This window comes from Embiotoca jacksoni, unplaced genomic scaffold (assembly GCF_022577435.1).
Source record: "Embiotoca jacksoni isolate LCO1_2020_lvr unplaced genomic scaffold, fEmbJac1.0.p SCAF_85, whole genome shotgun sequence".
Lineage (NCBI taxonomy): Eukaryota > Metazoa > Chordata > Actinopteri > Embiotocidae > Embiotoca > Embiotoca jacksoni.
In genome coordinates this window covers 403620-423619 of record NW_027185442.1, presented here as the reverse complement: position 1 = coordinate 423619, position 20000 = coordinate 403620, and the positions used below count along the sequence as shown (strand labels likewise).

General features: G+C 48.7%; 1 protein-coding gene across 1 annotated transcript in view; it reads right to left on the bottom strand.

Moving 5' to 3' along the window:
• The window catches only part of pkd1a (polycystic kidney disease 1a), a 44597-nt gene that overhangs the window by 790 nt on the left and 23807 nt on the right, over positions 1-20000 (bottom strand). The window contains exons 27-46 of the mRNA XM_069139800.1: positions 19417-19587; positions 19190-19333; positions 18899-19109; positions 18689-18815; positions 18461-18571; positions 18319-18368; positions 17735-17949; positions 11148-11226; positions 10936-11051; positions 8569-8771; positions 7131-7325; positions 6892-7031; positions 6478-6608; positions 6109-6214; positions 5845-5970; positions 5022-5193; positions 4631-4921; positions 3714-3848; positions 2612-2938; positions 1-2467 (exon numbers count right to left, since the gene is read on the bottom strand). The exon at positions 1-2467 is cut by the window's left edge and continues 790 nt beyond it. Coding sequence (XP_068995901.1) covers positions 1490-2467; positions 2612-2938; positions 3714-3848; positions 4631-4921; positions 5022-5193; positions 5845-5970; positions 6109-6214; positions 6478-6608; positions 6892-7031; positions 7131-7325; positions 8569-8771; positions 10936-11051; positions 11148-11226; positions 17735-17949; positions 18319-18368; positions 18461-18571; positions 18689-18815; positions 18899-19109; positions 19190-19333; positions 19417-19587 — 4028 coding nt within the window. The 3' untranslated portion in view covers positions 1-1489. The remainder of the gene's footprint in view (positions 2468-2611; positions 2939-3713; positions 3849-4630; positions 4922-5021; positions 5194-5844; positions 5971-6108; positions 6215-6477; positions 6609-6891; positions 7032-7130; positions 7326-8568; positions 8772-10935; positions 11052-11147; positions 11227-17734; positions 17950-18318; positions 18369-18460; positions 18572-18688; positions 18816-18898; positions 19110-19189; positions 19334-19416; positions 19588-20000) is intronic.

The window sequence follows — 20000 nt, the reverse complement described above, 5'->3', positions numbered from 1 at the left end:
ACAGGAAGTGTGCATGTTGATCAAAATAAGACAAAAAAACAACGTTACAACGAGCAGACAAATGTACAAATAGCTGCTAGCTATTGCTTCAATACCTTGATAATACTTACTAGGATGTTTCTACAATGTAGCTGTAAAGATACGACTTTGACACATGACAGTTAAATATGGTGTTGGATATCAGCTCCATTAGAGAATAAAGTGCAAGTACAAAAACGAATGAGTTACTTGGCATGGTAAAACTCGGGATGCATAAATGATGCAAAAGCTTTGGCGACGTTTATAGTTAAGATACAGTATGAGTGAAGCTTTCCCTATTGGTTTGGATACCGAGCTTATTTTACACCACACCTCATAAAAAAACCCAAAATAAACAATCTACATCAGAATAAAAGTGCTTTTAAATCACCTCCATATTGAACACAACAACAACAACAACAACAAAATAAACACACGTAACAACGATAATCAGACGGGTCATTATAGCTTTATATGGGAGAAATATTTAGTAAATCCTTCCTGTTTTTGTATTTTGTATCTACAATCACAAGCACTTCCTGTCACTACCTCCCTTTTATCTTTGTCTCTTCTTCATCCCTCTGCACATCTGGTGAGAGGACGGTTTACCTGCACCCTGAAGAAGTGGCTGCTGGGATGCCAACAGCGTTAAGTGTGTGTGTGTGTGTGTGTGTGTGTGTGTGTGTGTGTGTGTGTGTGTGTGTGTGTGTGTGTGTGTGTGTGTGTGTGTGTGTGTGTGTTTCCTCGTACCTCAGCGGGCTGAAGTGTACGACACGTGTTCCATTTGCCGACGCGTGTCTACAGTGTTATTGCAATACGTGTACATAAACCTGCATGTGCGTATATCTGCAATGTAAAAAAAAAAAAAAAGTGGGTTCATAAAACAGGACTAGGACAGGCCACAAGTACCCATGGTGACCAAAATATCAAATATAACAACATGTAGACAGACGACATAACTGAGAAATCAACACTTTTTTTTCTGAGATCCACTGATTGCATATTCTGCTTTCAGTTCATTGTGTTGAGCACGTTTCTGGGCTCCTGTCAACGACCCTCACGTGACCTCCGGGGTCATGTGGGGTCAGGGGTCAGTTTGGACTGGCGGGAAATGAGGATAGGAATATTTTCTTGGCTTCACGGTTGACTTTTCTCCCTCTAACCTGCTCAGTCGGTACCGGCGACCTGCACCTTCCTTCTCCTGAGACCTGAGTCGGGATTTTGGACGGATCTGCTTACAAACCTGCAACTGTCTGTTCATCTTTCATTTACCCAAACGACTTCTCTGATTCTTCTCGTTTCTTCTCTGTCCTTTGACTTTCTCTGTCTTCCTTCCTGTCCCTGGGTTTAGAGAGGGACACCTGGGGACCAGACCTGCTGTCCCCGTCCTCCTCTCGTCCTTAACCCAGTGTTGTAATCCCACTTTCCCTTCTGCTTGTCCTTCTCTCCACAGTCCTCCAGATTTGGCATCTTAAGTTGGGTGCACCTTGTTTTTGAGGGGGGGGGGTTTGAGTCTCCTCTTGCGTGTAGGGATGGTGGTGGTGTGAGCTGGGTGGTTGAACAGGCTCGAGGATGGGAGGGTGTCCCTCTCCGTGGGAGGTTCCCAGTCCCGGGTGATGGGGGTGGACGAGGTGGGGGCTCGGGTACATGGAGGGGCAGCGGGTGTTTTGGGTGGCAGGACGTGGGAAGAGGGAGTGTTTGCAGACGACGCGTCTGTGACTGGTGTGGGTGGAGGTGCACTGACGGAGGGTTTGGCTGATGATTGAGGGGCGGGGGGGTGTGTGGAGGCGGAGCTGGGTCTGGACTTTAAAAAGGGAACAGGAGTGGCTACAGGAGTCTTTTTGGGGTTGGCAGCAGCGCTCCCACATTCGTTTGGAAGTTCACTTTTACTGGTCTTTTTGCCCTTCCTGCTCCCTTTGCTCTTTTCTTTGCTGCTCCTCCGTTCTCTCCCGTCTTTGTTCTCCACCTTCCCTCTCGGTTTGGACTCGCTCCTTCCTCCCTGACCATCATCTCCTCTCTGTCTCCCTCTACGCCTCCTTTTCCTCTGGGCTCGCTCCAGTACACACTCAACGTGGTAAAGATCCTCCGTTGCTCCGGTGACGCGGTCGAGCTGCTGCAGCAGGGCGTCCAGGGTGGGGAGGAGCCTCCTCAGAGAGGCTTCAGTCTCCGCCCTCTCCCTCCAGCTGGTACCTCCCACCACCACTCCAGGGCCGAGCCCCAAACCCAGGCTCAGCCCGAGTCCCAGGCCGATGCCCGGGGCCTCTGTCAGGCTGCAGGGGCTGGAGGAGGCCGGGCGCCACGAGGCCTCCGAGCCGGCATCAACGCTGTCCGGGGTGGGCGGCGAGTCTGGACTGTCCAGAGGCGGCAAACACAGGGACTTACAGTCACTGGTGGAGGATGAACGGGACGGGGGCAGCTCCATGCCTTCGAAACGCACTTTGTGACGAAACTAAGAGGATGAAAGGGGGTATATATTCATGAATACTACATATAAGACTGAAATCTTCTATAGAAATACATGTATTCTATAAAACAAAAAAAAATGCTGCAGGAATTAGCCAGAGCCGCTGTAGAAATGAACCAGGACACGTACCTCCTTGGCCCTACTGAGTCCCATCCACATTTTGAGCCGTCTGAGGAACAGCTCGACCATCTCGTAGTCCTGGAGGTCCACGGCCGGCCGGTACAGCTCGGCTCGCGCACGCCGGTAGTTCCTCAGCAACACGGCGGTGACCAACCACAGCAGCACCAGCCGAAGTACGGCGAAGCTGGTGTGGAACACCAGCGAGGAGACGGTGCTGGAGGGACCCGTCATAGTCCAGGCGGCACGCCATGACAACAGGCCACGCCCACCAGCCCCCAACAAAGACAGCCAGGCGGAGATCACACTGCTGTAGCCGTCCAGTACCGAGTGGAAGAGCTGGAGGGAAGAAGACGGTTTCCTCTCGTCAGTTCAAAGAGAAGATTTGAAGTGTAAAACAACGATTTAAGAACAATAAGATCAGTAGATGTTATTATAGGCTAATAAAATAGTCTCAGTCTTGACTGGAAGCTGCTCATCTCATCTCATCTAAAGGTAGTAAAAATCTGTGCAATGATCAGCAGCTCTCGGCTTGGTGACCTGAGTGAAGCTAACATTTTAAATGTCTCTGGTAGCTGATGGACCGATGGAACGGTCTTTATTCATGACCAGAAGTTGGAAAAAATAAAGGGATTGCTGTTGTCATAACAAAAGGTGACTCATTATTAGTTATCATGATTCAGCTATCTCAAAAAGAAAGAATTCAATAGAATATAATAGTTATATAAAAAAAAAAAAGACAATAAAAAATAAGTGGTTGTGTAAAACTGTTGTTACACCCACACCTGAGACTTTTCTTCTAGTTTTATATTTCATACTGTAACTCAAATATTGAACAAATGTTGTCATCTTGCAGTAAAGCTGGAACCGCTGCTACGATAGTCCTTCAAACAATGAAGACAAAGCTGTATTCTGCAGTTGGAGCTGAAGTGAAGGATTCTTGAAAACAGTCTGAAAGTGAACTGCAGCCGAACAAAGGAAAAGAAAACATCCATGAAACTGAAGTAACTCGTGGGTGGACGGAGATGTACGAGGTCATGGAGGTCATGGAGGTCATGGAGCTGGATGCTGCGTATGGTGACAAGTTTACATGTGTGTGTAGAAGAAGTCTGACCAGGTGTCCTGTGTGAGAGAAAGCCAGCAGCAGCAGCATCATGGTGACTGCGACTCCCAGCAGCTCCCAGACGGAGCGCCTCAGAGCTCTGCCGAACACGGCCCACTCCCGCAGGAACCGCAACTGGTGGGACGCCTGCATGACCGGGGGATGGGGGGGGGGGGGGGACAGACCAATAATTGAAGGATGCTGACTCGCCATCACACATCAGTCAACATGTCAGCGGGTGATTGGACGGATTGTAAATGCTGCTCCATTAGATCAGCAGGAGGGATGCGGTGTCTGTGATTGGTGATATATCAGGTGATATCACCTGATATCAGGTGATATCTTAAATAAAAATTGCCATAATCATTTGGCAATTTATTGGTTTATCCTTTCGTAAACATGCTTACGTATATAAAGCCAGATGTTATTTATTATCTTTTAAACATCTTGTGTAACATCTTAAAAAAGGCCCGTTGCGTAACTCCTGATGAGGTTCTTTGCTATAAAAAGGCAGATGTGCTCTGTTCTTTCTTTTGAGACACAGCTGGAAGATTTTCGCTTGCTTCCATATTGTATTTTACAGTATAATATTTGTGTCAACAACCTGCCAATGATTTATGTGACTTTTCTTAAGTTTCAAGAGTTATAGGCAGCAGTTCAGATCCCGGTTAGGGACCAGCTGCCCGACTGAAACAACCAATCTTTTCTCTGCCGTAGTTTGTGCCCTGAAAGAATCGATGTTGTTGTTCGCTGCTATAGAAAACAAATCAAAATCAAAATATTGTTTTCTGTCTTTTCATAGGATTTCTGTAATAACAATGTAAAGCATTATTATTATTAAAGAAAAGGTTGAATAAGACCCAGGATGCAATAAATAAGATGTAATATGTGTTTTAATCAGCCTTGTTTCCCGTCTGAGTCCCTCTCACCTTGAGCACTAGTATGAACAACAGCAAGGCAGACATGACGGTGTACATCTGACTCTGCCTGGCCAGCGGGTAGAAGTCCGTGAAGGCATCCCGTGGGTGCTGCAGGTACGACGCCCACTGCTGCTTGGCCATTGAGCAGCGGCTCAGGTGCAGCCCGCACACGGACGCTGCCAGAGACAATTTACAGATTCCCAGCAGCCTCCAGGCTGACAGCAGGTAGCTGTAGCCCTCTCGGAGGAAGCCCATAATACCCCGCAGCAGGAAGTACAACACCAGGGCGAGGAGGACGATCTGAAGAACAGGGAAACAGACATGTTACCATTGGAAATAATCCATAGCTTAAGGGTCAATAGGTGTTATTGACAATGTCAGACTGGTTGCCAGGGGTTACCATGAGAAGGAGCTGCAGGTCCAGGCCTGTGATTGGCCACAGAGTGATGACAATGAGGTCAAGGCTCGACTGGGCACGCTCAGAAACCGGGAACTCAAAGAAGAAGGAGAAGACTGCCAGGAGGTTGGTGTTGATGTTGTAGAGCGAGAACTCCACAAACACACCTCGAGTCCTGTGAACACAGAAACACACACTTAATCTGACTATGATGAGATCAGGTGAACTTTAATATTTCATTCATCATATTCCACCCAGGTGTTTCCATCCCTGGAAGTTTTATTTTACATGAAGAACAAAAAGCAGTGAAGAGCCCAACACCCATCTTTGTTATTGACTTCTCCCTTCTGAATATCTGTAACCTAATGTGGTATTAACAGGATTAATGCCATCAGTCACCCTCCTCAGAAAAACCTGCTGAAAGCGAGCTCACATTCTTCTTTACTAGATTGTTCTTTCTTTTCTGACGTTAGATGTTTTTACTGAATTTTATGTGCAACAGGCTGTAAGACAAATTGCACTTCAGGGACAATAAAACTCCATTTCAGATTTCTAAAGCCAGGCGTGTGCATGGTTCTGTTTTATTCAAATCATTGTGAAATAGTTTGCACATGCACATGGAGCCCAGTTTCCAGTCCCGTACATCTGGCCCCTGGACGGTGGAGCAACCTGGTCAATGAATTCAATGAGCCTCTTTTAAAAGCATAAATATGAATTTCCATTTAACTCTTTATTGACTGTATTGTCTTGACCTTCGCATAAATATCTGGCAAAGCATAAGAAGTTGTATTTGTTTTTACTGTAGTTGTCGTGCTGTGTTCCCTACCTGTGGTCGAGCCAGTGCAGCTGCTGCAGCTGCTGTAAGGAGGACGAGGCCTCATCCAGACTTCTGTTGAGCTGCTGAACCACATCGCTGCTCTTGAACACCCCCGTCTGACCCGGACGCCACACCCTAGAAAAACGTGGGAGGACGGAGAGGAGAGAAAAAGAGAACACGACACATCCAAGAAAACCACGTCAAGAACACAGAATCTGAACGGGAAGCTACTCGGCCAGCGTTGATAACAGCTGGTTTGAATACTTTACTCACCAATCAGCACCAAATGCTGTGACGTGCTTCACGTCTTTAGTCGGGGATGATACCGAGCTCTCTCCCCAAACAGGTGCTCGATCTCCTGCCCTGAAACCATCGGCAACTGGAAAACAAGTGATTTCTGTAAGATTAAACGAGTGCCCGGAAACAAATAGTGCAAACATAACATACAAAACATACTTTATAATGAGAATAACATGAAAAATATGATGTGACTGAGTCACTGTTATTGAAAGGTTGACAAACACAAAGAAACATGTCTCCACAGAGCGTTTAATATTCATGTGCACAGACTTCTGTCGGATCAATGAGACTCTAAAAGATTTCTCTGAGTTCAACGCAGGTAACGACTTCAAGCCAGCTCACCCTGCGTGTCACGGATCTGTCGGAGCCTCAGCGCGCCGAGCACCACGCTACCCGTGTCTCTCAGGAGGGCGGTGTCATCCAGTAGCCGTGGCAACAGAGAGTCATTCAGCCACATCAGAACATCATCTCGGCTAAAAGAAACACACACTGCTGTCAAACATGGCAAGGACCATTTTACAGGATGTGTGTGCGCACAGCGAGACGCTACAGTGGACTAAAAGACACTGGTTAAATAAACAGGAGTTCTGGACACAGCTGGATCTCACGGGTTCTCCTGGGCTTTGAAATGAAAGAAGACATTCAGGTGAAGGCTGAGGAGCCCGATGAGAGGAGCTCACCGTGAACAGAGGCGGGTCGATTTAAAACAAAAATGAAGCTAAAACCACCACAATATTCAGGATCTCTGATGTGCACCTGCGTATGTCGCGGTACTCAGGTGTGTGCAGCGCTCGTTGCAGCTGAGTGCGCAGTCTCAGGCTGTGTGTGTCTTTGGCCGAGTCCGAGTAGTTGAGGAGCAAAACCACCAACAGGAAGAACATGTAAACCAGGAAATTCTGAAAAGGAGAAAGCAAACTTCTGTTATGAAACAACAGGTCCGGTGAAGATGAGCGATGTCGAGACAGCTTGTCGTGTCTACGCTGCTGCTCGCTGACCTTCAGCATGGTGTGCAGCATGTGGACCTTGCGGGCCTGGTGTCGGGCCTGAGACAGAGCGAAGCCCTGCGGTGGTCTCACCCTGGGGACCCTCTGGACCACTCGCTCCACCCGGGGGAACTCCACCAGCACGTCCTGGTCCTCCGGGCGCAGCCGGCGCACACACAGCGCAAAATAAAGAGCTTCACACAACACCTGCAGGACGGAGACGGGAGGCTGTTAGCTCGAGAAAGAAGCTGTTAAACCCAAAATACATTTTGATTCAGATTGATGAGCTGGAGAGAAAATCTGAAAACTTTAAATGAGATTACAAAGTTTCAACATGAACGATGTCAGATGGGAATTCATGACATGTTGAATGTGTGCATCAAATGTATAAAAGCTTTTCAGAAGCTGTCATTGAACTCATCTTGAATGTTTCAATAGTGACATGATTTTACATTCTCTGAACCTGCATCTATTGATTTTTTAGGACACTTCAGTGCACTGCAGTCAGGTGTAAACATAATATAAAGTTGTTCAGGTAAATGTGTTCGTATTACTAATTTTCATACCCGGCAGATACAGAACAGCATTTGCATTCAGCCGGAGATGTTTTTTTTGGCCAAATCCAATATCAGCTCTACTTTGACCTCGTTTTAGGGACTCTTCAGGGAAATATCTGGCTCTTCAGCTGATAAATGCTTTGATTTTTATGATTTTACTTAATTTGATTCAAAACAAGTAGAATAAAGTTTACTCATTAACTGTGTTCTGGAGAGATTGAACCCAAACCAATCAGAACCAGCAGTGATGTCATCAACCATCAGTGACGTCATCGTTGGTTTGTGAACGTTATGAATCCTCCAGTTCAGATTCTGTCCGTCACCATCTTATTAGTTCGGAGCAGTTTGGAGCAGGAAGTGACCATATTTGGACGAGCTGGGGGAGGAGCCAGCGGTGGATCTGACTGGTTACTACGTCCCGCCCAACTATAGCCATAACCTGACTGCACCACAGGCCTGTCAATCAAACAGACACGCCCCCAAAAACAGGTCTTCTTGAATCTTCTTTTCTAATGAATGAGGGATTATTTTCAGATGGACCTCCAGAAAACTAATAAGAAGGAGTGACTTTAGCTAACAACACCGAGATAACTGATGGACACATTTTATTCACTTTGGATTTGATGACAGAAGTTGAATGGGAGTCTATGGAGCCGGAGGCTTTTTGGAGCCGACCTCTAGTGGCACTCGCTGGTATTGCAGCTTAAAACACTTAGCTAAAATGCTAATGACCTGCGGAAAATGGTTATAATTCCGTGAGTTCGTCACAACAGGTGACACCTTTCAAAAAATTATTGACTAGTGCAGCTTTGAATGGAAAAAACAATCTGCAATATGATGTGAATTTAGAACAGATTATATATATATATATATATTATTGTCTGTGTGTTTACCTTAATTGGCTCCAACAGCAGGCAGGAACACAAGAAACTGGCAAAGCAGGAGATTAACCACATCATGGCCACGGTCTGATTGAAGCCGCGGCCGGCCCAAATGGAAACCCCGCTGGCCAGAGCGATCGCCGCCCAGCTGCCCCACAGGGCGGCACGTCCACACCACGGAGGGAACCGTCGGGGACGACACACGTCCGTCACCACTGGGGACGGACAACAAACAACAATCATCAGGAACTAAGAGGCAGATACGAAGAAAAAGACCCGGTGAGAGTTTCTGTTTTTAATTCACAGTATTAATCAGTTAACTGCAAGATATTTGTACTTTAAATATCTTTTGGGATGCAAATGTATTTGAAGGCTTTTTCACACTTCACAAAAGAAAATTCTTTCTTTTTTACTTAATCAACAAGACTCTGTTCTTTTTAGTCTTCTCAGTTATTAAAGTTACAAGTGAATAAATCAATTTCCCTAAAGGAGAATAAATTATGTCATAAAACCTTTGGACCCTTTTCAATTTGCTTTTTCGCTGACAACAAAGGACTTGTTGGTTTTATCAAACATTCCAGCAGCAAAATGGAAACACAATGCTCATATTCTGGTTTCACTTTAAAGCTCAGCCATCATTTCTTCCTAGAAGTAATCCTCCACCTCTGCTCTCCACTTAATGAGAACTTCAAGTCTCCTAAAACACTGAGGGAGGTGAGTCGTGCGTCGCTCATCCAACCAGAGCTGAGCAGCGGGAGAATATTTACACTTCAGCAGGCTCTTTTAAAGCCCAGTTTGAAGAACTTCTACAACTATTCTGCTGCTGTGACAGTATTTAAGATTTAATTTATTTGCACCTGCATATAATTTACAGTCCAAACAGGGCCTGCAGTTATTTGATAAAATTCTTACCCAAGGAAAATATACTTATTTGCCATTTTCTCTTGTTTACTGAGATGACCAGCAACTGTCGTTATTAAACAAGTCTCGAAGTTTTACTGGGTGTCGCCAATGTGAACCTGGAATGAGGAACTTTTCTTTTCCTTCATGCCAACGAACGTAATCAGAAAAACACCGTCCACATGTGCTTATGTCATAGTTCTGCTGCAGCCTACTCCGTCACCGGGGAAACATTTTGTATTGACTGTCACAACCACCGTAGAAAGAATCGATTCACGACCAGAATTTGATCAATTCAACTCAATGAAATAGTATGAAAGAGTCCACAAGAGCCACATGACCGAATTCTTTATACCCATTCAAGTTAGCATGAGACTCAACCGGTAGTTGGGTAAGTCTATCGTGCACAGACTCCGCACACACGCTCACACTCACACACGCACGCACACACACACACACGCACGCACACACACACAAGCTCACACGCTCACACACGCACACACACAAGCTCACACGCTCACACTCACACGCGCGCACGCACACACACACACGCACGCACACACACACACACGCTCACACAAGCTCACACTCACACGCACACACACACACACACACACGCACACACACATGCGCACACACACACGCACACAAGCTCACACGCTCACACGCTCACACACACGCTCACACTCACGCACACACACGCGCGCGCACACACACACGCACACACACACACACACACACACACGCACACACACACATGCGCACACGCACGCGCACACACACACACGCACACACACACACATGCGCACACGCACACACACACACAAGCTCACACTCACACGCACACACACGCGCGCGCACACACACGCACACACACACACACATGCGCACACGCACACACATGCGCACACACATGCGCACACACACAAGCTCACACTCACACGCACACACACGCGCGCGCACACACACGCGCACACACACATGCGCACACGCACACACACGCGCACACACGCGCGCACACACGCGCACACACACACACGCACACACACACACACACACACGCACAAGCTCACACGCTCACACACACACGCACACACACACACACATGCGCACACACAAGCTCACACGCTCACACACGCGCACACACATGTGCACACACACACGCACACACACAAGCTCACACACGCGCACACACACACACGCACAAGCTCACACTCACACCCACACACACGCGCGCGCACACACACACGCACACACACACACACATGCGCACACACACGCGCACACACATGCGCACACACATGCGCACACACACAAGCTCACACTCACACGCACGCACACACACGCACACACACACATGCGCACACGCACACACACGCGCACACACGCGCGCACACACGCGCACACACATGCGCACACACACACACGCACACACACACACACACGCACAAGCTCACACGCTCACACACGCGCACACACCTGTATTGGAGGTGAAAGCGGTTTTCGGTGGGTCCCTCCTGGTCGTTTCTAGAGGAAGAGGCTCGTTCAGCTTCTGCAGGAGAATCACTTCCGTCTTATCTCCAAAAATACTTGACCTGAGACAGAAGAACCAAATCCATCGATGTTTGAAGTGATTCTGATGAATTCTGACTTTTACACACAAAAATCATCAGTCACATGATGTCACTTACAGGTCAGCCATCTCGCTCTCATCGGCCTGAGGGAAGAAGTTCTGTCCGTCTGCCAGAATGTGTTTAATAAGATCTTCATCTGTGAGAGAAAGCGACTTGATGTCAGAGTGATGCTGGAATACATCGTGAGTTACGTCACGCATTACGTCTGGAGTTACGTCGGGAGTTACATCACGAGTTACGTCGGGAGTTACGTCTGGAGTTACGTCGGGAGTTACGTCGGGAGTTACGTCTGGAGTTACGTCACACGTTACGTCTGGAGTTACGTCGGGAGTTACATCACGAGTTACGTCGGGAGTTACGTCTGGAGTTACGTCGGGAGTTACGTCGGGAGTTACGTCGGGAGTTACGTCACACGTTACGTCTGGAGTTACGTCGGGAGTTACATCACGAGTTACGTCGGGAGTTACGTCACACGTTACGTCTGGAGTTACGTCGGGAGTTGCGTCTGGAGTTACGTCGGGAGTTACGTCTGGAGTTACGTCGGGAGTTACGTCGGGAGTTACGTCACAAGTTACGTCGGGAGTTACGTCGGGAGTTACGTTACGAGTTACGTCGGGAGTTACGTTACGAGTTACGTCGGGAGTTACGTTACGAGTTACGTCTGGAGTTACGCGTTACGTCTGGAGTTACGTTGGGAGTTACATCACAAGTTACGTCTGGAGTTACGCCGGGAGTTACGTCACGAGTTACGTCGGGAGTTACGTCACACGTTACGTCTGGAGTTACGTCGGGAGTTGCGTCTGGAGTTATGTCGGGAGTTACGTCGGGAGTTACGTCGGGAGTTACGTCTGGAGTTACGTCTGGAGTTACGTTGGGAGTTACATCACAAGTTACGTTTGGAGTTACGTCGGGAGTTACATCACGAGTTACGTCTGGAGTTACGTCGGGAGTTACATCACGAGTTACGTCGGGAGTTACGTCACACATTACGTCTGGAGTTACGTCGGGAGTTACATCACGAGTTACGTCGGGAGTTACGTCGGGAGTTACGTCTGGAGTTACGTCGGGAGTTGCGTCTGGAGTTATGTCGGGAGTTACGTCGGGAGTTACGTTACGAGTTACGTCTGGAGTTACGTTACGAGTTACGTCTGGAGTTACGTTGGGAGTTACATCACAAGTTACGTTTGGAGTTACGTCGGGAGTTACATCACGAGTTACGTCTGGAGTTACGTCACGAGTTACGTCGGGAGTTACGTCGGGAGTTACGTCACACGTTACGTCTGGAGTTGCGTCTGGAGTTACGTCGGGAGTTACGTCTGGAGTTACGTCGGGAGTTACGTCGGGAGTTACATCACGAGTTACGTCGGGAGTTACGTCACACGCTACGTCTGGAGTTACGTCGGGAGATACGTCACGCGTTACGTCTGGAGTTACGTCGGGAGTTACATCACGAGTTACGTCGGGAGTTACGCTGGGAGTTACATCACGAGTTACGTCGGGAGTTATGTTACGGGTTACGTCGGGAGTTACGTCTGGAGTTACGTTACGGGTTACGTTGGGAGTTACGTCTGGAGTTACGTCGGGAGTTAAGTCACGAGTTACATCGCAAATTACATCACGAGTTACATCGGGAGTTACGTCTGGAGTTACGTCATGAGTTGTGTCTGGAGTTACGTCGGGAGTTACGTCACGAGTTACGTCATGAGTTACATCTGGAGTTACGTCATGCATTACGTCTGGAGTTACGTCACGAGTTACGTCGGGAGTTACGTCTGGAGTTACGTCATGAGTTACGTCTGGAGTTACGTCTGGAGCTACGTCGGGAGTTACGTCGGGAGTTACGTCACACGTTACGTCTGGAGTTAAGTCGGGAGTTACGTCACGAGTTACATCTGGAGTTACGTTACGAGTTACGTTGGGAGTTACGTTACGGGTTACGTCGGGAGTTACGTCTGGAGTTACGTTACGGGTTACGTCGGGAGTTACGTCTGGAGTTACGTCATGCATTACGTCTGGAGTTACGTCATGCGTTACGTCTGGAGTTACGTCACGAGTTACGTCGGGAGTTACGTCACGCGTTACATCACGAGTTACATCTGGAGTTACGTCTGGAGTTACGTCACGAGTTACGTCTGGAGTTACGTCACAAGTTACGTCTGGAGTTACGTCGGGAGTTACATCACGAGTTACGTCGGGAGATACGTCACGCGTTACGTCGGGAGTTACGTCGGGAGTTACATCACGAGTTACGTCGGGAGTTATGTCGGGAGTTACGTCTGGAGTTACGTCGGGAGTTACATCACGAGTTACGTCGGGAGTTACGTTGGGAGTTACATCATGAGTTACGTCTGGAGTTACGTCACACGTTACGTCTGGAGTTACGTCGGGAGTTACATCACGAGTTACGTCGGGAGTTACATTACGGGTTACGTCGGGAGTTACGTCTGGAGTTACGTCATGCATTACGTCTGGAGTTACGTCACGAGTTACGTCGGGAGTTACGTCACGCGTTACGTCGGGAGTTACGTCACGCGTTACGTCACGAGTTACATCTGGAGTTACGTTACGAGTTACGTTGGGAGTTACATCACGAGTTACGTCGGGTGTTACGTTGGGAGTTACATCACGAGTTACGTCGGGAGTTACGTCACACGTTACGTCTGGAGTTACGTCACACGTTACGTCTGGAGTTACGTCGGGAGTTACATCACGAGTTACGTCGGGAGTTACATCACGAGTTACGTCGGGAGTTATGTCGGGAGTTACATCACGAGTTACGTCTGGAGTTACGTCGGGAGTTACATCACGAGTTACGTCGGGAGTTACGTCACACGTTACGTCTGGAGTTACGTCGGGAGTTACATCACGAGTTACGTCGGGAGTTACATTACGGGTTACGTCGGGAGTTACGTCTGGAGTTACGTCATGCATTACGTCTGGAGTTACGTCATGCATTACGTCTGGAGTTACGTCACGCATTACGTCGGGAGTTACGTCACGCTTTACGTCGGGAGTTACGTCACGCGTTACGTCACGAGTTACATCTGGAGTTACGTCACGAGTTACGTCGGGAGTTACGTCACGAGTTACGTCGGGAGTTACGTCACGCGTTACGTCGGGAGTTACGTCACGCGTTACGTCACGAGTTACGTCTGGAGTTACATCACGAGTTACGTCGGGAGTTACGTCACACGTTACGTCTGGAGTTACGTCACACGTTACATCACGAGTTACGTCGGGAGTTACATCACGAGTTACGTCGGGAGTTACGTCACGAGTTACGTCGGGAGTTACGTCACGAGTTACGTCTGGAGTTACGTTGGGAGTTACATCACAAGTTACGTCTGGAGTTACGTCGGGAGTTACATCGCGTTACGTCTGGAGTTACGTCTGGAGTTACGTCGGGAGTTACGTCATGCATTACGTCTGGAGTTACGTCACGAGTTACGTCGGGAGTTACGTCACGCGTTACGTCGGGAGTTACGTCACGCGTTACGTCACGAGTTACATCTGGAGTTACGTCACGAGTTACGTCGGGAGTTACGTCACGCGTTACGTCGGGAGTTACGTCACGCGTTACGTCACGAGTTACATCTGGAGTTACGTTACGAGTTACGTTGGGAGTTACATCACGAGTTACGTCGGGAGTTACGTTGGGAGTTACATCACGAGTTACGTCGGGAGTCACGTCACACGTTACGTCTGGAGTTACGTCACACGTTACGTCTGGAGTTACGTCGGGAGTTACATCACGAGTTACGTCGGGAGTTACATCACGAGTTACGTCGGGAGTTACGTCACGAGTTACGTCGGGAGTTACGTCACGCGTTACGTCACGAGTTACATCTGGAGTTACGTCTGGAGTTACGTCACGAGTTACGTCTGGAGTTACGTCACAAGTTACGTCGGGAGTTACATCACGAGTTACGTCGGGAGATACGTCACGCGTTACGTCGGGAGTTACGTCGGGAGTTACATCACGAGTTACGTCGGGAGTTATGTCGGGAGTTACATCACGAGTTACGTCTGGAGTTACGTCGGGAGTTACATCACGAGTTACGTCGGGAGTTACGTCACACGTTACGTCTGGAGTTACGTCACACGTTACGTCTGGAGTTACGTCGGGAGTTACATCACGAGTTACGTCGGGAGTTACATTACGGGTTACGTCGGGAGTTACGTCTGGAGTTACGTCATGCATTACGTCTGGAGTTACGTCATGCATTACGTCTGGAGTTACGTCACGCATTACGTCGGGAGTTACGTCACGCTTTACGTCGGGAGTTACGTCACGCGTTACGTCACGAGTTACATCTGGAGTTACGTCACGAGTTACGTCGGGAGTTACGTCACGAGTTACGTCGGGAGTTACGTCACGCGTTACGTAGGGAGTTACGTCACGCGTTACGTCACGAGTTACGTCTGGAGTTACATCACGAGTTACGTCGGGAGTTACGTCACACGTTACGTCTGGAGTTACGTCACATGTTACATCACGAGTTACGTCGGGAGTTACATCACGAGTTACGTCGGGAGTTACGTCACGAGTTACGTCGGGAGTTACGTCACGAGTTACGTCTGGAGTTACGTCTGGAGTTACGTTGGGAGTTACATCACAAGTTACGTCTGGAGTTACGTCGGGAGTTACATCGCGTTACGTCTGGAGTTACGTCTGGAGTTACGTCGGTAGTTACGTCGGGAGTTACATCACGAGTTACGTCGGGAGATACGTCACGTGTTACGTCGGGAGTTACGTCACGCGTTACGTCGGGAGTTACGTCACGAGTTACGTCGGGAGTTACGTCACACGTTACGTCTGGAGTTGCGTCTGGAGTTACGTCGGGAGTTACGTCTGGAGTTACATCACGAGTTACGGCGGGAGTTACGTCGGGAGTTACGTCACGCGTTACGTCTGGAGTTACGTCGGGAGATACGTCACGCGTTACGTCTGGAGTTACGTCGGGAGTTACATCACGAGTTACGTCGGGAGTTACGTCACGAGTTACGTCGGGAGTTACGTCACACGTTGCGTCTGGAGTTACGTCACACGTTGCGTCTGGAGTTACGTCGGGAGTTACATCATGAGTTACGTCGGGAGTTACGTTACGGGTTACGTCGGGAGTTACGTCTGGAGTTACGTCTGGAGTTACGTTACGGGTTACGTTGGGAGTTACGTCTGGAGTTACGTCGGGAGTTAAGTCACGAGTTACATCGCAAATTACATCACGAGTTACGTCGGGAGTTACGTCATGCATTACGTCTGGAGTTACGTCACGAGTTACGTCTGGAGTTACGTCATGAGTTGCGTCTGGAGTTACGTCGGGAGTTACGTCACGAGTTACGTCATGAGTTACATCTGGAGTTACGTCATGCATTACGTCTGGAGTTACGTCACGAGTTACGTCGGGAGTTACGTCTGGAGTTACGTCACGAGTTACGTCTGGAGTTACGTCTGGAGCTACGTCGGGAGTTACGTCGGGAGTTACGTCACACGTGACGTCTGGAGTTAAGTCGGGAGTTACGTCATGAGTTACATCTGGAGTTACGTTACGAGTTACGTTGGGAGTTACGTTACGGGTTACGTCTGGAGTTACGTCATGCATTACGTCTGGAGTTACGTCACGAGTTACGTCGGGAGTTACGTCACGCGTTACGTCACGAGTTACATCTGGAGTTACGTCTGGAGTTACGTCACGAGTTACGTCTGGAGTTACGTCACAAGTTACGTCGGGAGTTACGTCGGGAGTTACATCACGAGTTACGTCGAGAGATACGTCACGCGTTACGTCGGGAGTTACGTCGGGAGTTACGTCACACGTTACGTCTGGAGTTACGTCACACGTTACGTCTGGAGTTACGTCGGGAGTTACATCACGAGTTACGTCGGGAGTTACATTACGGGTTACGTCGGGAGTTACGTCTGGAGTTACGTCATGCATTACGTCTGGAGTTACGTCATGCATTACGTCTGGAGTTACGTCACGAGTTACGTCGGGAGTTACGTCACGCGTTACGTCGGGAGTTACGTCATGCGTTACGTCACGAGTTACATCTGGAGTTACGTTACGAGTTACGTTGGGAGTTACGTTACGGGTTACGTCGGGAGTTACGTTATGGGTTACGTCGGGAGTTACGTTACGGGTTACGTCGGGAGTTACGTCTGGAGTTACGTTACGGGTTACGTCGGGAGTTACGTCTGGAGTTACGTCACGAGTTACATCACAAATTACAATAACGAGTTACGTCGGGAGTTACGTCATGCATTACGTCTGGAGTTACGTCGGGAGTTACGTCACGAGTTACGTCGGGAGTTACGTCATGAGTTACGTCATGCATTACGTCTGGAGTTACGTCACGAGTTACGTCGGGAGTTACGTCACGCGTTACGTCGGGAGTTACATCTGGAGTTACGTCACGCGTTACGTTGGGAGTTACGTCGCGAGTTACGTCGAGCGTTACATCGTAAGTTAAATCTGGTTCAGTATAATGTCTCCTGAATATTTTTGAATTAACATCACTGCCTGCAGCACACGAGAGGAAATGTAAAACACTTCTGGAAATCAAACTTCAACTTGTTTTTTAAAGAAGACCTGCTGTCAGTTTAAACACCTGATTCAACACGAACAGCTTCCTGCTCTGGTTACCTGAAGAGGTGAAGTACTTGTTGCGCTGGTCGGTCCCGTCCTCGTCGTCAGGGTTAAAGGTCATGTCCACACCCAGGTGCCTGCTCCCCTGACCCCTCTTCAGCCTGGGCATCCCCGCCCCGTGTCCCGCCCCTCCCACCACGGACACGTCGCTCAACAGCTCCGGCCAGTCCCTGTCCTCCGGCTCCTCCTCCGTCCCGCCCCAACTCTCCTCACTGGATCCACAGCGGGAGGATGTTTGTTAAAAGTAGCACATTTGTCATAGAATAATAATGATGTTTTAATAACAGAGAAAATTAAGGATTTTGATTTTATAGTTGTTTGTTAATTAGAAAGAAAATGTTTTGCTCATTTCACTTTCAAGAGGCAAATATGAAATCGGTTTTAATCTGTCTCGTCCCTTTTAAAGCACATTACTCTACATTATAATCTATTTCTCCTTTTGTTTTGATTTCTTATGCTCTTTATTCTTCTGTTCTTTTTTATCCTGACTTCGTCCGACAACTAGAAATTACACTTGGCATTAGTTTTCCAGTGGATCACGTGTTATGAAAGGTAACAGCCAAGGCAGGAGATCGGCTCACCTCTTGGTTGATGGAGTGGGCAGATCCACATTGGTGTCCTCCGAGTTGGTCTGAGAAGTGGAGATGGATGAATAAATGCATCGATAAACAGACTAATGAGCTCACAAGGGAATAGCACCATGTTTTCCCACAGCTGATTTACCTCGCCGCTAAAAAAGAGGAAGGAGCTTCCTGCCATGGAGTTATCCAGGAAGTCATCGATCTCCACCGACTCCTGGTCCACTTGTGGTGGCACCTGCTCCACAGTCACACACTGACACACACACACACACACACACACACACACACACACACACACACACACACAGGAAATGTTCAGCTCCATGTCTGACCTGTGCAGACGGACTGAAACTGCTCAGGTGTGCGTTACCTTGCTGCGGCTCATTCTGAAGAGCATGAAGACGAGCAGGTAGAGCGGGTAGATGATCAGACAGGTCACCACGCCCGCCGCCACCGTCTCTCCGCTCAATGAAGAAACCCCGGACACGGCCATCGGGCTGCACGAACAACATTCAAATGGAGAAATAAGCTAGAAATCCACAGACAGAGAGACGAGACAGAAGAACACACATGCGTGTACCTGAATCTGTGGTCCACCACGATGCTGAACCACAGCGTGTTGGCCAACAGGAGGAGCTGCAGTAACACGGCGCAGCAGGTGGCCCTCTGCAGGCGGGTGAAGGGGCTGCGGGGGGGCCTCTCCCACAGTGACAGCCACAGGTGACTGTCACACAGCGCCCTCTGCAGCTCACAGCGCAGCAGGCGAGGCAGCTGACGGAGCGCAGCCTCTTCTGAAACACATGCGATGGAGTGAAGCGGCCGGCGGCGTCACCGGTCGTTTGTTACACGGGTTCCCATTTCTGTTTCATACCTGAGGCCTCCACCTCGATCTCCACCCGTCCGTCCGTTCTCTCGTTGTCAACGGACAGCCACTCCTCCACCAGGAAGTAGTAGCTGCTTCCTGTCTGCAGGTCTTTCACGAGGACGTACTGAAGCCTCCAGGCTGGAGACAGACCTGATGGAGGGCAGGAGGCGGCAGTTACAACACATTGCTTTCGGTGTATTTTCCGTGATGACGTCTCCGCGGTGTGTTTGTACCTTTGTTGTCGTGCCAGATCCGTATTTTCCAGACGTTGCCCAGGCCGGCGTCGGTGGCCACGTGGAAGATGTCGAGAGCGTTGCGTGCGAAAGCTCCTCTGCTGTCGAGATGTCGGTGTCCGCTGCGGCTCGCACGACCAAACAAACTGATCCCCACGTGAGCCGTGGTGCCTGCAGGACGGACAGACGGACAGAGGGACGGACAGACGGACGGACGGACAGACAGCAGCTTTAAACCTTCTCAACATCTTTCATTTGTAGACAGACATGATTTGCGGTTAAAATAATTACAGCAATTACCAGAAGTTTGGACTTTACAACCAAGAAAGAACATCAACGTGTGTCTTTAACTCCTTTATGAGCATCGACATCTGGTTCTCCACAACACGACATCTCAACAATGCCTTGAGGACATTTATTTAAACTTTGAAAAAACATTTACTTGATACCAAGGATGAACTGATAAGATTTTGGTGGTCAAAGGTCAAAGGTCACTATTGAGTTCACATCCGTTTCCCACCGGAACGCCATATCTCAGGAATGTCTTGAGGAAATCTCTACAAATGTCACAACCTGCATGTACA